Source organism: Plectrocnemia conspersa, unplaced genomic scaffold (genome assembly GCF_051122295.1).
Source record: "Plectrocnemia conspersa isolate PC_06_02 unplaced genomic scaffold, ASM5112229v1 ptg000014l, whole genome shotgun sequence".
In the NCBI taxonomy this organism is placed as follows: Eukaryota; Metazoa; Arthropoda; class Insecta; order Trichoptera; family Polycentropodidae; genus Plectrocnemia; species Plectrocnemia conspersa.
Window position 1 is genome coordinate 16,005,123 of NW_028277178.1, and position 17,408 is coordinate 16,022,530.

The 17,408-nt window shown below is 32.6% G+C and overlaps 2 protein-coding genes across 3 annotated transcripts; one reads left to right on the forward strand and one right to left on the reverse strand.

The window, feature by feature from the left end:
• Nucleotides 1-1,840: 1,840 nt before the first annotated feature.
• Nrg (Neuroglian) lies at nt 1,841-11,210 on the reverse strand. Of its 2 annotated transcripts, XM_088204822.1 has the most exons (14): nt 11,061-11,210; nt 7,135-7,206; nt 6,933-7,062; nt 6,248-6,859; nt 5,974-6,164; nt 5,267-5,542; nt 4,927-5,199; nt 4,570-4,851; nt 4,132-4,499; nt 2,910-4,059; nt 2,618-2,828; nt 2,459-2,553; nt 2,208-2,364; nt 1,841-2,092 (listed from the first exon to the last, which is right to left on the reverse strand). In XM_088204822.1, exons 2-13 carry the CDS (start codon nt 7,196-7,198, stop codon nt 2,252-2,254), a joined length of 3,765 nt encoding a protein of 1,254 aa, XP_088060948.1. In that variant the 5' UTR covers nt 7,199-7,206; nt 11,061-11,210; the 3' UTR covers nt 1,841-2,092; nt 2,208-2,251. The 2 variants fall into 2 exon arrangements, with proteins under 2 accessions (XP_088060948.1, XP_088060947.1); XM_088204821.1 differs by having other exon boundaries at nt 1,953-2,092; nt 2,618-4,059.
• Nucleotides 11,211-12,989: 1,779 nt separating this feature from the next.
• LOC148226353 (uncharacterized) lies at nt 12,990-17,404 on the forward strand. Its single transcript, XM_088203560.1, has 8 exons — nt 12,990-13,276; nt 13,336-13,505; nt 13,654-13,949; nt 14,540-14,654; nt 14,721-15,296; nt 15,362-15,603; nt 15,678-15,889; nt 15,961-17,404. The coding sequence occupies exons 1-8, from the start codon at nt 13,120-13,122 to the stop codon at nt 17,313-17,315; spliced, it is 3,123 nt and encodes a 1,040-aa protein (XP_088059686.1). The 5' UTR covers nt 12,990-13,119; the 3' UTR covers nt 17,316-17,404.
• The last annotated feature ends 4 nt before the right edge of the window (nt 17,405-17,408 follow it).

Consider the following 17,408-nt stretch of genomic DNA (forward strand, 5'->3'; position numbering starts at 1 on the left):
ACTTTATTTTGGTTTGGTAGGCGGGTATACTCGTGTAAAATAAAAAATTACCATTTACTACAAAAACTCAAAATTTCAGTGAGAAGTAATAAAAATGTTATTTAGAGACATGATCCCTTTATATTACCGATAAAAGTGCTATGTATTATATATAAAAAAGTAGGGGATTTTTAAAACTATTTTCCGCAGTTAACTGGTTAAAAGCAAGCGAAAGCCTTAAAGCAATTTAAAAATTATCTTAAAAGTATGGACAATATTGTTATACACATAAAAAAATATAAATAAATAAAAAAATATACTTTAAAGAAATATAAAAACCGTTTTAAAATATAAAATGTATATGAAAAAAACTGACCACACATGAACATCGTAGAACATTTGATGGCAAATGAATTAGAAACAATGGCAGTGTAGAGTCACTTTAGACAACTTATTGGACCCATTGTGATACAGATGTGTGGATACACACGCGCCATCTCAGAATATACGAAGGTAAGCCTTAGCCTAGTTTTATATAGATATATTAAAAATAGCTGTACAATAACAAGAGAAAAAGGTTTGCGAAAATTTCATCCCCGAAACGCAAATATACTTTAAACAGTCACCCAAAAAGACAATATATATTATATATATATATATAATATACACTCGAATACATTCTTGACAAAGAAGAACTACGCGAAGAAGGAACACGAATTGTTTGAAGTGGCTTCCAAAAATGTTTCTTATATAACCCTGTCAGTTAAACAACAAACTGCATTTGTATGCAATAATAAAATGCAAACGTCCATTATATAATATTAAAAGAGATTCTTATCTATACTTTTCTTTCTTCCGATAAAACAAACAATAAATTTTACCGACATTTAAAACATTGACAGCGATAAAATTATTACAATGAAATTGTACTTAAACAAGTATATTTATTATATATATATATGTCATCGTCTAAACATCTATAAGCCTAACACCTAACATGATAAGCGATCATTTGATTTTGTTTCTGCGTACGTTTCTTACGATAAAGTGTCAAGCCGCACACTTAGAAGGACCGTACAAAAGCAATATGTTTCAGTTATATATAAATATATATTATGTATAAGCCAAATTTTCGTTTTATATAATTGACTATCTATAACGAAGGGAACCGCCGCAAATTTCGAAATGGCAGTTCAGATGTCAATTAAACACACATATACAAAGCATGACCGATTTCGTTCCCGATTAACGATTCATATCTTCTACGAGCACCAACTTTGTTGCAAAAATATCAATTTTGACAGCAAAAATATTAATTTTCACACCGTTCTGTATACACATCCACTTGATTATACACAATGAATTTAGGTATCATTTCTGGATATAAAAAATACCTAAGCCGATTTGCAAAAATACAATTGACACCCTAGTCTAGTCCTTGTCATGTCAAAAATATTATTTTTCTAACGCTCTCTCTGCGCTATGAGTCACATTATTAACACTAGATTCACAATAATTAAAATATATGAATTATTAAATAATATATAAAATATAATTTACTGCAACAGCTGATACTTGGTTGATATTTTAACAAAATAAATTAAAAACAAATATATATATAAACATACACGCATACAATCTGTTACAAACAACTTTGGAAATATTTGACGACGATATTTATATAATTAAATATGCAAAAACTTTACGTTTAATATTATCATCGTACATTTCCGGCATATAAATATTATAATAAAATATATGCATGTATGTTACTACATATGAATATACAGGTATATATAAACAAGTAGTGTTACTAATGACTAAAACATTTTCAACACTTAAAAATATTGCATGTCACGAATTTTGTTAAATCAAGAATATGCAGTCAAAATAGATTCGGTTGAAAGGCGATACTGGTGAGTTCTAGCATCTAATTATTCAAAATAAAATTAAACATATGTTGGATGTTGATTGTTTATGGGAGAATGGGCAGAAGTGTGTGAAGCGTTCGGCGATAAAGGAGCACTGGAAACCTGTCCTAAACCTCCAGAAAGAGGCTTCATGGCACCAGGCACATATTGGCCAATAAATGACCCATCCTCTGTAAAGCGGCCTAAAAATATAAAAGTGATGTAACGTAGGTCTAGATTTTTAACAACTATCTTATATTACCGATCAATTACATATAATTTAAATAAATTAAAAAATACAAAACATAAAAAAAATACCTTAAATAATATCAAAAATATTGGACGGTGTTTAACAAGCATAATTAAACAAGAGTTGCAAAAGCTCCAGAAGCGGAATCGGGCTGTTGCGATCCCGGAGGGACCCTTCGTTTTCTTCCGTATTGTCCGATGAACGAACCATCTTCATTCATACCGGCTGTTTGATTATTGATATGAATTGTGCAAATAAAATAATAATAAAAAAACCATAATAAACAAAAAAAATATGAAAATAAATAAAGGTAAATTACCTGTCTCGCCTTCACCATACTCTGCCATGGAGTCAGTATCGCTCTCATGACCCTTTAAACCACTGCTCATAGAATGTCTTGATTTGTTATCCAAACTGAAATATCGATATTTGTGATATTGTCAATTTTTAAACATTATATATTATAAAAGGCACTCACGGTTGTTGGTATTCATGGAAACCACTTTCATCCGGATAATCGCGTCTTCCATTAGCAAGTTCTCTGTCGTGAACGTCATACTTACCACCTCTATTGCGTTTTATTACACACACCAAGATAAGAATGAGAAGTAAGAAAGCAATAGCCAACATCATGCCAATGAACCAACCGGCAGTAGCGACGTTTTCTTTGGGCTGAATAATAGGACCCTCTATAAAGAAAAAAAAAATACACGTTAATAACAATACATTAAAAGTAGCAGTTTTAATAGATATATTCAAATTGAACATACCTATTACAGACGTATCCACATCGAGTGGTTTGCTATCAGTTGAATAGTCGCCATCAACAGCAACTACTACAACCTCGTAAGTGTTGGCCGGTAGTCCTCTAACAATAATTGTATCGTCTTTAAGTTCTGGATCAGACGATTGATACGCTGCTTCGCCCTTGTTTTTATATTTGACAAAGAAGTGAGAACCCGCATTTCCATCCAAAGAAGGCAACCAAGTCACGCGAATGTTTGTTAAGCCGTTAGATGGTGGGGGCGAAGTCACAGGGGTAGCTCTGAAGTTGGGCACGTCGGGTATTACTGCAGGCCCCGATCTCGTTTTTTGTTCAATGTAGTAATCTTCGCCGTCTCCTGCTCGGGTCATAGCTCGAATAGTCAACCTATATTTGGCATCGGGCTGCAAACCTGCAAGTTTCGTGCGAGTCTGTCTCGGATCGTTTATAACCAGTCCCGTTCCGATTATTGGTTTCGCCAACGTTCCTTCCACCTCTTGATAGTTTATCTTGTATCCAGTCAAAATACCGTTTGGCTGTTCGGGTTTTTTCCATGTGAGATATAAAGCAGAAGATCCCATTTGATGGGCATCGAACGCTTGCACGGTTCCGGGAACACCCTCCGGAGTGTCAAAACTCAACGTGTTACTGGGTGGTCCGTTGTATCGGCCGTTATAAACTAATATTCTAGCATAGTTTTTCGAGAATGGCACTATATTTGCAACTAAAGATTGATTTGCATCAGACTTGATTTGAATTTCTCTCATACTGGCTTCGCCGCCCTTGTCGGTCCAGGTTTGAATCTTATAACCCTTGAAATGTCCTCTTACAGATTCGGGGGTTACCGGATGCCAGCTTACAAAAGCTGCCGTACTGGAAGATACTTGAATCAAAGTAAAATTACTAGGCGCTTCTAATGGACTATCTTCACCCGAATAACCAATCACTTCAACTGGGGTAACGTTAGATTCACCCTTTTCATTCATAGCTACAACTTTAATTTTGTACGGTTGGAATGTTGGCTGATCACGAACTAGCAATTCTGACTGTTGCCAATCAAATATATCCTCAATGTTCCACTCTCCTAATGGCAAATCACGTTTCCAATAAACTCGATAATGGAATCCTGGAGCATTGTGTTCGATTTCAGGCATTGGCTAAAAATATAATTTCACAATTAAACATTATATAAGAGCAAAAAATTTTAATAGTATAAGAATTATACTAACAGTCCAAGAAACTCTCAGATTAGTCGACTCAGTTCCGATGCCTTCTACTTTATCAGGATTCTTAAATGGCACATCAGACTGTGTTGTGCAAGAACGAGAATGTCCCGATGGCAATGAAGGTCCAATATGATTCCAGGCTATAACTCTAAAAGTATAATTGGCCCACGGACTCAAAAATACGCTATACTTTAAGTCATTCGCTGGAACATTGCTGAATGCAACGTCCCACGTGTCTGGAGTAAAACTTGTATTATATTCTATCGTGAAATGGGTAATAGGAGCACGATTGTCACCCATGGATTTCCATTCAACATCGGCATCTCTGTTATTGCATTTAATATTTTCTATAACTGGAGCATTCGGTACGGCTAAAATTGAGCACATACGTTAGGTAAGTCAAAATGGATAAAATCATTTAACGTTCAAAATATTACAAACCTTGTACTATAAGCGAAGCTTGTGCAGTGTCACGATCCAGTTCAGTCCTAGCTACGCAAGTATACGTTCCCGAATCTAATTCTTTAGTTTTCGTTATTGTTAGTGAATAATCGTTCGTTTGGAAGAATCTGGGATTTTCGTCAAAATCAATTAATTGTCCTTCTTTTAACCACTCCATTACTAGATTTAAATCTGCATCGGCTACAGCGTTACATCTAAACGTCACAGGCCTGTCTTCTGCTACGTAATAATCCTCAGGCTTGTCGGTGATACGTGTGCGCTCTGAAATATTTGTTTATAAATCATAATCTTATTTTACGTTGACTTGAGATTTAATATAAATCTATTAAACATTACCTTTAACTCGCAATACTCCACTCGCAGAAACTTTTCCAAATTTATTTTCAGCCAAACACGTGTAAGTTTCTGCATCTTGAAAACTAACATTGTCAATAATGAGGGATCCTTGTTCGTCAATCAAAAATCTTCCACCGGTGAGTTCTACATTGTTACGAAGCCATTTAATTTGGGGCTTGGGGGCTCCGAAAACTTTGCAATTGAATGTTTCTTTGTGTCCGTTTACAGTTACAAGCTCTTGTTGGGGATATTCAATGATTTCAGGGGCGAGGGCTAAAATTGATAATAATAAATTATAATATATTAATTTTTATACTATAAAGTATGAATGGTAACTCACCTAAAACGTTAATGTAAACATCTTTGTATACGTAGCCCAAAGCGTTGGTGGCGTTGCAACCGTAATTTCCAGTATCTTTTTTGTTCAATTTACTAATCATTATGCTGTTCGAAGTCACAGTTCTACGATTATTCACAGGCGCTTCGGCTATAGGTTTTCCATTGTAAATCCATTTAATTTCAGGTTTTGGTACACCTGAAGCTTCGCATCTAATTTCTACATCTTCGTCTTCTGCTGCATTTTTAATTTCAGGCTCAACAGTGAAGTAAGGTATAGCTATAAAAAAGAATATACACATAATTAATTACAGTATAACAATTTTGGACCACGGATGAGAAAATCACCAGTATACCTTTGAATCTCGTAATATAGTTATTTTATATAATTTAAAACTGAAAATCATTTATTGAAATATAATATTAAGTAACTTATGGCATAAATAGGCGTTATCCAATATTAGCAAAATCCAAAATTACCAACCCCGGTTAGAGGGTTAACAGATTCAAAGTCAGTGTGTAATTAAACCCTAACCACGCAGAAATGCATATAAATCTAGTTTTCTTATGTTTTTAGCAATAATCTAGCAGTGTTGTTTTATATAAAACCGTCATATATTTTTAAAGAGAAGCACTGTTTATCTTTTATAAAAATTAATAATATATCTAAATTACAAATATGCTCAGACTTAGTAATCATAAATATCTTACCCAAAATGTCAAGGTGGATGGAATATGACTTTGCATTACCAACGCCATTTGATACATCACAAGTATATACACCTTTATCATCATAAGATACGTGTTTTATTTTAATACTGCGACCGTAATTTTGTTGCGTTATTCTGTCAGATCCTGATAGCATTTCTCCACCTTTTTGCCAAATCACTTGTGGTAATGGGCTAAAAATATATACAATATATAAGCACAAATGATTTTTAGTTTCTATTTATATCAATCCAAGCTCAATAATTATAATACTAACGTTCCGCCAAATATGCAATACAAGTTTGCCTCTCCTCCACGGTAAGCTACCTCATTTTTCCTCGTTACGTATTGTTGTTCAGGTTCGTGCTTATTTTGAGATCCAGACACACCCGAAGGGATAACATTCAACAACACATTGTTTCCCAATTTGAATTCGTTACGAATGGGAGATGTGGCTGCACAAGTATAAGTGAAATCTTTACTGGCGTCGTCGCGAGTTACGTTCGAAAACCATAGATTTCCTTCAGGATCTAAAGTCATTCTGGAGTTGTTGATCGCCTGAACGCCACCAGACGTGGGTTGTATGATCCAAAACACAGAAGGTTTGGGCCAACCGTCCGGAGGTTTGCAGGTAAGTTTGAACGGATCGCCTTCGCGAACCTCAACGGCTTCACGGGGAGATTCTTTGAACGCGTTCAATTCTGCCTTTCGGACGAACACAGAATTAGAGGTGGCTATGCCCCATTCGTTCTCTGCGAAACATTGATATTGCCCGATGTCTTCGTCTCTAGGCGAAGATATCACCAGGGTTCCTCTACCCGGCTGTTGCAGTATTCGATCATCATATGTTTGCCAGTCAAAGTTCTTGCCGTTCTTTATCCACCGGTATCTAATAATTGAATAGACACAGATCAGTGAAGACAATGGCTCATTATGTAATAAGAAAGAATAAATTAACATACTTTGGCGCCGGTTCTCCCTCAGCTTCGCATTCTACGATGAAAGGATTTTCGTTTTCGGATGCGAGTTGAGCTACCTTAAAAAGCATCTCATCCGGCGGGGGTTGTTTAACCATCAATGGCGGTGATTGTGCTGCAATATCATGTTTTACATTCAAGTTAAACATATATAAAATTATTAAAAATTCAACATTTACAAACTTACGCAGGGTAAATATCACATCAGCACATATTAATATAACAAAGAAACTCAACATATTTGCTGCCATCTTGACGTCTGTAATTATAAAAAAAAAAAAAAAAATTTACTTTTTTCATAAATATGATTAAAAAAATACAATTTTAGAACATGTAATTTTTCTACTATTAATAAAAATGACATTGTGTATCATTTAGTTTAAGGCTAAGCGCATACCCTCCGATTTTGGTCGTCTGATAAAATATCGTAAAGTCAAATTCTTTTAGTGGAACATAAAAGAGCATGGGAGCGTACACACGACACAATATCGACAATGATGTCGGATATTACACTACGACAGACAACTGTCGTGAATACAGTGCTGTATATAATCCAATGCAGGCTAGCACATTACATGATTTTTTATCGTACAACAACCTGACGTCTTTCGAGATTTCTTTTGGAGTGTAAAGTTGTTGTACATTATTATGATAAATATTGAACGAAATTTCAGTCTTTCTAAGAATGACTCATGTATGTGCAACATACATGATATCATCATGATGCGAGTATCCACGCTTTAAGATGCATGATGAAAGTGCAATTTACAATAAAATATCAGATGACACTGACACTTGATCATGGTTTTTCATGCAATATTCACGATAAAATATCATATGATATTTTATGAGACTTAAGACTAAACCAATAAACTCACTCGCTCACGACTTACGAATATTAGTCATAGAGGATAGTATTAACCTAATTATTGACCCTTGACATTATGTTTGAATAATTTAATTGAGTCAATTATGGATATTAAATATTGTTTGTAAAAAAAAGTAGTTAGTGATTATTCAAGAATACTTTTTATAAAAAAAAAATATACGCCTGAATAACCAATGATTGTTATTTAGGCTATTGTTAGCATAATTTTTAGCTCATTCATTAATAGTGGAATGACATTTTGACGCAATTACTATATGGACGTTAACCGTGTAAATAGGTACGCGAAAAGTACGATCAACAGCAAACAATATTAGCTGATAAGAACCAGAAGAAATGCAATAAAGTGCAGTTACTCATCCATCAAACTGAATCGATACAAATCTTAAATACGACATTGATAATATTCAAGACAAACTAGATATGAGCATAATTCAAATATGGTTACCATGTGTTTATTCAAATTATCTAAAATTAATCGTACAGTATAACAATAAACTTAAAACCAATGTTGTAGTTTTAACTCTTAGTACTCTAACGCCATGACAACATCGATAGTGTATATACATATATGACAAACGAAAACTTCTATCTTTAAAAACAATTTTGTAATACTTATCTATAATATACTTTTTGAATTTATACTATATAAAATTTAGAATTTTATTTAGTATAACCTCATGGAAATCTTGTTGGAATATAAACAGGTTTATCATTTTTGACCCTTTAACCTTTGAGTGGTTGTGCTGTTGTAAATTTTATGACAAATTAAATCATTGAAATAATACAATTTTCTGAGAATACATGCTGAGCTGTAACTCAATTCCATTCTTAGAACAAAACTTTGATTTGATATTTGAAAAGATCAAAACTGTAGACCACATAGGATATTAAAGCTACCACCATTAACACGTTACATGGCTAATTTTTTTTTAAATTATTGGGCTGGGCCAATAACGAATTTTGGTTGAAAATTGCAGTGTTTTGAAATTAACGCAAGATTTGAATTTGCCGTCATTTGTGCAGTAAATGTTGGCAGCCCTGAAAAGAAAATTTGACAGCTAAACCTTTTATTAACATTTTTACTAACCTAAACTCTTGTTTGGGGTTTCATTATTGAACATCTGAAAAATAATGAAAGTTTGGCGGCCGCAATTCGAAAATTTAATACAAAATATGGTTGGAATAGTGTTTTAAGTTCGTCAACTGCGAAGAGATTAATTGAAAAATTCAGACTGGATTAGTTGGATACAACCCTAAAATATACACCGAAAAACAATTTAATATTATTGGATCCCGTACCTACAAACGTAATCATGGGACTTTGTCAACCAATTCTAAAAAAAAATCATCTAGTGCAGGGCTCGGCAACTTATGACCCGCGGGGTCACCAATCGACCCATTGGAGTTCTGCGAATAGCTTTTTGTTCATTTTTGAATATATGTACATGTGCCGGATTACGTGTTACGATGTTACAACCAGACCACATATATGGTTGTTAGAACCAAAAATATTCACTGACCCGAATAATATTATTAATAGTCACATTTTAATTATTTTGACCAGCAGCCAAAAAAGGTTGCGAAAGCCTGATCTAGTGTGTACAGACAACTATTACACGAGTATAAATTTGGAAAATAAATTTAATTCAGAAGACTTATGTTTGGTAGGAACGTTACAAATCATTCGCAAAGGTATCCCAAAAGATTTGATGGATTAGAAGATGGTGTGAACGCTAAACTAAAAAAATGAGAAATTGCCGATGATCAAAAGTGATGAGGAATCACCATACTAAAATGGAAATATTCCATCAAGTGCTTGCATGAATACTATGATGTGAAAACTAGGAAAGGATTAATGAAAAAAGCAAAAAACGGTAGAATACATTAAAAAGAAAGCATCTGTAGATTTATCGCATCAAATGGCTGAATATTGCACCCCTTTACGAAAAATGTATTATTAGTTTGACCAAAATTTAAAGACATGAAATTGTACAAAAAGAAGACCCAGCAATAAAAGTTGGTCGTTGGTTGTGTACTAGATGTTATAAAATTAATGTTAGGATTAGTGACGGAAAATCAGACAAAACTACGTATTGCGGGAGATGTAAAGGCAACCTACATTACTGCTTACCTTGCTTTAAGGTTGACCAAAAAATGTAGAAAATCGACAATTCTGGTTTGTAAAATGTAACGAATTCAATCTTTATTGAGATTATACGTATTTTCTGCATCTTATGTTTCGATTTTTATTTTATATGTATCAGGCCCGTACGATGAGATACATTCCATTTCGCTCGCTTGCGTGTTAAGTGACGAGAGTGAGTGAGATAACGGCGTTCGGAACACACCCTTATCTCTAACTTATTCTCGTCACCTAAAGGGAATGTATCTCACCGTGCGCGCCTTATACGTATACCAATTTTTTTAAATAAATTATGTATTTTTACTACACAAACTACACTTCAAAATATTATAGAGTACTCTTTGCTATATATAAATCAGAATAATTAAAATATTGTAGTATTGTTTTTGTTATGCATTAAATCTAAGCGTCGAAGTGGCCGAAGGCCTCCTGGTAACTTTTCGTGCGAGATGTTTTTGCCAGCTGTATATGGCCACCATGGCAGTGAACGTGCTGAATCACAAATAATAAAGATACAATAGAGGAAATGTGCTCTACTTATTCAACAGGAGATGGAAAAGTGCAAAGTTTTAATGGAAACTTGATAAAAAGTGTTACTCGGCTGGGATGTTTCAGTCCACGATTCACAAGTTCTACAACTCTTGGATTATGCACTTAGATAACTGCGACTTTTTCATGTTCCCACAGATAAAGATGACATTGACTACTTAATAAATAAATATTTGTAATTTTAACTCAGAACTAAATTCGATCGGATGACGTCATTGTCGAAGTTGTCGAAGAACCGCTAATGAACGATAAATGAAAAAAGCTCAAGTTAAATCGGTCGGTGGCGTACTACGGGCGGTGGGCGTCGGCCGCTTACTCAGTGCGCTGACGTCATGCACCGCCGCAGTCGAGGCGAAGAATGAGCTCGAGCAGCCGGAGCGAGGACAGAGAAGGGAGCGGAAGGAGCGCAGCGCAGCGTTTTACAACGAGCGACCGACCCCTTGCCTCTCTGCGCCCCGCCGGTCGATCGATATCCGAACAGAAGCGCGAAAGCTCCGGGCTCGACCCTTGGGATTTAATCAAAAACACTGACCGTCGCAGGCTTAGAGCCGTCTGATGCCGGACGACGAAGCGGCAGGGCGGCGGGGGAGCGGGACGCCGCCCCGAGTCAACACAGCGGTAGGCGGGGCCGGGTGCCTCACTGCGCGCGCAGTGTTGCCACACTAACGATTACCGACCGACTGGCGTTAGCGGAGGGACTTTCCAATAATTTCACAACACTAAATAAACTTTTATAAACGGTCACTTTAAATAATAAATAATTTAACTTAAATAAAAGTCGGGATTTTGCTACATTAACTACGTGAATACGTTTAATGAATTTATACGCAAATACGTTGTTATGATAATCAAAGCAAAATATCGAAATGGATAGAAGATGGACTTATTCAGGAGTTGTCCAATACTCCTGTTCTTACACGTGATACTTTTACGTGTTAAATAATCCCACATTAGTCATTCTCGGATTTATCGTCTAAGTATTATGGTCCGGTCACAAATATTATCCCGATTGGCCGTTTTTGATGAATATTTCACATTTCCCTCTTAACCATATTTAACTCCATTCAGCTGATTAATTGAAATTACTTGATAAATAATTAAAATCACTATCTAATAAAAAAATGCAATACATAGTACGTATGAATGCATATGTAAATAGTAGAAGTGTATACATTTTATTTACTCCCATTTCTCAGTTCAAGCCTGGTTTATAAGTAAAAAAATAAAGTAAATAATAATAGCAGATGAAAAATGAAGCGTTAACAATATTTATATTGAAACCTAGTATAAACCAGATCCTAACCAAGTATAAACGAAACGGGTCTTCCAAATAGAACTCTCCCATTAAGACATTTTATATTAAAAGTGTGTCATTATTTAGCAATCAGATCAGAAGAGCATGCTCGATAGAATTTAAATAAGGTACACGAGCTCCTCAATCGATGCCGTTATCGCAAGACAAATTCTAACATCTTTGAGGCTTTCATGCATATATTTTATATATGCTGATGAAACCAACCTTTGCTTGCTTTAAATACTTCTTCTCTTCCATGTTGAGATTTTAAATGATCCCTAAGACCAAGTGATTTATTCATTCATTCAAAATATTAAATATTTTTTTTTAAATTGTCGGTCGCGATATAACGAATCCGCACTAGCCGGGGTCGGGATGAACAAGGGGGGGGGGGTTACCTGTATAGTTATTTTGATAATTCATAAACTTGAATATTTTTTGATTATATAGGTATGAGAAGCTGCAGTTAAGGATGATACAAGAAAATTGCTAGGGCGTAAAATATACGAAATTCTTTTTGAAATAAATAGTCGCATATTTTATTTTTGTCTATTCAATATAATAGGTATTAAAATCGTAAATATAATTTTATTGCTTTATAGATGATATGATTCGCTGAAAGGGACTATAGGGGGGGGGGATATTTATTTATTTATTGATTATCTGCCCCCGGTCATCATCTGTCCGCCAAAATAACTCATAACAAAACCAATTATTCATAGAGGCTTGTAATTGTTATTTTATTTTGTATTCAGCGTAATCATTTTGGAAAGATATTTATTATTGGCAGATATATCTAATGTTACTACCACTAAATCCTATTCTAGATTATTTTACGACTTTAATTATCTGTTTTTAACGCTGTAAATATTTTTCAAATATTGTACAAATAAAAGTTGTAATGATAGGCATATATAATACGTATTTAATATGAGGCGTCAACTTCAATTTCTTTGATAGAATGAAGCGCATTCGTGTTATCAGTCGTCGAATCAGTCCGCGCTCTTGGCGAGCCAGTACCGATATACTAATACAAATAATTTATTTTATTTTGCAGTTTAAACAGGCATTTTTTATTTTTTAATTTAAAGGCAAATTTAATTTAATAATTTGTCTCTTAGTTATGAGATCGACGATACTCGTAGCTAACGAATATTATAGCACATCACTATGGTAACTGTTAACAAAACATCAAAACATTGAAAATCGACAAACTTGCATACCAACTTGCGTTAAACGTTTGCACTAATAACCACCGTTATTTATTTTATAAACATTTCGATGATTATTTATAGTAATGGATAATTTAATATCCATCGATGACATCAGATCCATGTCGCCTGAAACATTTCAAAATAAACTGTGGTTATGGTTCAAAGAGAATGGAGTAATAACAGAAATAAAAGCCCACATAAGAAGACAAATGATTAGAGCCATTAAAAACACTGAATTTGGTTAGTATTTTCAATTATTTGCGTATTATAATGTTTTTAAATTAAATGTTTTTGTACAGTTGACAAGGATAGATTTATTCAGGAGGCGAATGTAAACGCCTCTTGTGAAACGAAAAATAAACAAAATGAAAAACCATCTATAAATATCAGTGTTTTGAATAAAACTAAAAATGTTAAACACAGGAATATTCACGATAATGAGGATCATGCAAATAATTTAATACAAATGGTGAGTTATTCAATTCATTTTTGTATTTTTACTACGTTTTATTTAATTTTGTAATTATAAAATTTATTATTGAATCATTAATAAATATCTGTATAAAATAAAATAGTTCTATTTATCTTTTCGTGATTTATTATTTTGTATTATGAAGGTATATGAAGATTTGCAATTGGAATTTGATAAAGAAATTAACATTGCCAAAAAGGAGGAACGGGAAAAATTTGATGATCTTACAAAAGTCCAGGAAGAAAATTTTTCCATATTGCTGTTTAAAGAAAAAATGAAATTTAAGAAGAAAGAACGTACTTTAAAAAAAAAGCTACAGAAAGAAATCAAATTAGAACGACAGAAAATGCTCGAAGCGGAGGGTTTGAGGGAACTGGAAAATGAACGGAATCTTCAAATTGACTTGGAAAAAGAACGCAGAAAATTAATGGAAGAATGCAGGTATTTTAGTAGTTGCTTTATTATTCATTCCCTAGTAAGTGTACTGTGTAGCTGATATTATTACGCGGAGAATCCAAGTTAAGATCATGCTAACTGGCATTTTGTTTATTTATTTATTGTAAATCTTCTGTTGTAACATGACAAGCATAAGCCCAAAGTGTTACAATAGAATAAGCACAATTAACAACTACTAAGTAAGTAGTGAGACACCAAACTAAAATCAAAGTTTGTAAGTCAATGATTATTTTATTAAATATTAACTATTATTAACGCTTACAATCAATAGATGTAACTATGCATGACCTAGTTTGATTTAAGAAAAATCATGATGTTAATCTATGAGAGTAGGAAAATCTAGGAAAACCTAATTTGTGTGCCTGAACCGCCATGTTGTTTCGATTTTTATTTGTTTCAGCCAATTCTAAAAAATACCTGTAAAATTATTTATTTTCAATCAAAACTGCCATTTAACATGTTTTTGTTTTGGGTTTTTTTTTACCAAGTAAATCGCCTACCATCTGGGGACAGATTATGTCACTTTAAATAATATAAAAAAAAAGTTTTTTATTATGTAAATGCACATGTTTTAGAATAATGACAGCAAACAAAAACACAAATAATGTTTCTATATTAGAAATTCAGCAAAGATCTTTAGAAATAGGTTTGAAAGCTGTTCAACAACAATCAAACAGACTACGGAAAAAGGTTTTAATATATATTTTTTAGTGATTTTGTATTTTTTCGTATTTAATATGTATTTATACATTTTAGGAGGAAAGGTTAAATAAAATAATGAGTAATCTACCACATAATGATGTCAGACATAGATCTTATCAAATCACAACTATTAATGACGAAACAAACTTGCTAATACCAACAAATAAGGATGTATTATCATATAACAAAACCACACAGACAGATAATGAATCATGTAATCCATTAGTAAAAGAGTTAAAAGGATTTAATGAAGCTATATGCCAAACTAATATAATTGATAAAAAATCGGTAAAATGTCAAACATTTTTTTCTGGTGATGCTAAACATTCCTCAAAACTTGTTCAAACAATAAACGACTCTAATTCGATCGGATGTCAAACAAAATGTTTTGCAGAATCTGACCAATTAAAAGTTAACTCAAACGTATCCCCCAATATATTTAAAGAAACATCACAGAGTAACGTTATTCCTGATACCTTTCTAAGCTTTGAAAATAAATATACTAATACAATTTTTAATACTGAAGATTCATTATATTCAACTGAAGAAAGTACAACTGATACGCCTATTTTCGATAGTACTAATACATTAAAAGAAGATAATTCACGTTTAAAGTTGTATAATGAACAGGTGAGTGTTTCGTATGGTATTTCTATAAATTAAATAAAACTATTATTATATTATATATTTTTAAGCAAAGAGAACACATTAAACAATTATCAAAGCAACAAGCCTCATTGAGCAATGAAGTAATACAATCAAATAAGGAAATTCACAGACTGAGTAACCAATTAGCGCTTTTAAAATCTGGTTTAAACGATGATAAAAAACTTTTGAGCTCAGTCAAATTTAGTCAAAATACTGCAAAATGTGATAATTCACGAGTTAAAGATTGTTTAGATAGCGAATTTATTAAATTGAAAGAAAAAATTAGAATGTATGTAAAAATACGTTATGTATTATATGTTTATTGTAGTTATGACTAATTAATTATATGAAATTGAATTGTAGATTAGAACGAGAAAGTGACGAAAATGATAAATCCTACTTTGAAATCAAGCGTCAATTGGAGAACAGTACTAAAAGTTTCATTAATAGTTATGCTAGTTCAGTTTCTGATTTGCAATCTAATGATGTAATAAAACCTCCAATTGATATTCGGAGTTCTACAGATTTTTTTAAGGGAGCAGGAGCAATAAGAAGAGAAGCGAAAAATATCTATAGTTATTAAATTCTTTTTAATTGTAATATTTTCCTTTCAACTTTAATTAATCATTATTTGATATATTTTTAGGTGTTTCGAATTACTCTAATCTTAATCCTGACCAAGTTTATGATTTTAATACTAATGCAAAGGCAAACGTTTTACAAAATTATTTAACAACGTCACATGATTTTACTAAATATAACACCGAAAATCCAAAGTTGTTTGCTGATATGTTATTGAAAAGAAATGTTTCTAAAAATTATAATCGTGATACTACTGAGTATTGTAAATTTAAAACAAATGATATTTTCGATAAGTATATCACTAATTCCAACCCCAAAGAAAAGTTTAAGTGTTCAAAGCAACAAATAACATGCACACAAAAAGTTATGGAACTTTCAAATGAAAACAAACATTTTTTTTTACGTTATGATTTAGAAAAAAAGAAAGATACCGTAGATCAATTAAACCTGAACGAGATTGATTTTGAATCAGTATTGAAGAAAAATAAGGATTATAAGAGTTTTCATTATGATATGAAAAATATGGAAATAATTAGAAAATGGCCACTGTCACCGTCCAGTAAAACTGTTATATTGAAAAAATCAATCAACGATCAAAATCAACCTGCTGAAGAAAATCCTTCTATTGGTAAAAGGATAAAATTTTCTCAAAGGAAACTCGTCAACAAAAGTCATATTGATGAGAAATCAAGTTTATTAGAAAATAAAGGACAAAGTAATAGTAAAACAGAAGAATTGATTACGATTGATTCTAAATCCACTCAAGTTAAGCAAATTGACTCAAATAATCAAAGAGAAGTAAAAAATTGCGAACTAATAGATGATCCAAAAATTTCTTCAGAAAGTAGCAATGCAGAAGAAATAATTGATAATAATTTAACAAATGTTCCAAAAGTCATTTTAGAAAGTGATTCAGTTAAATTAAATTATTTTTCAGATGATAATAAACCAAGTAAATTAATTGTACCGTTTGTAATAACTAATAAAGCAAAAATAAATATGTTTGTTGATGATGCTTTAGAAAATGACAACAATGAAATTATAAATGAAGACAATTTCTGTCAAAATAATAGCTCGGAATTAATTTTGAAAAACATTTCCGCCACTGATGAAGATTTAATTATAATAAAACATGATTCAATTCAACCACAGGAAAAATCACATGTTATAATGGATACTATAATCAATGTAAGCATAAATAGTAATGATTTGTCTGAAGCTTCAAAAACACAAAACGAGGATGATGATAAATCAGATAATAACAAGGAAGATAATCTGGACGATGATGAAAATCTAGAACCAATGAAATCAAGTTCATCTAAAATTGTGTCGGAATCTGAAGCACCTTCTTCGAATACATCCAACAGTGTGTCAGCTCCACAAATATCAGATGATAATGTTAACTTTTGGAAATCTTAAATCTTAAACTATTGTAATAAAATATTGTCTTAAAATTATTTTTATATTGCAATTTTCTACTTTAAAATAAAAATGCAAAGTTTAGTTAATTGA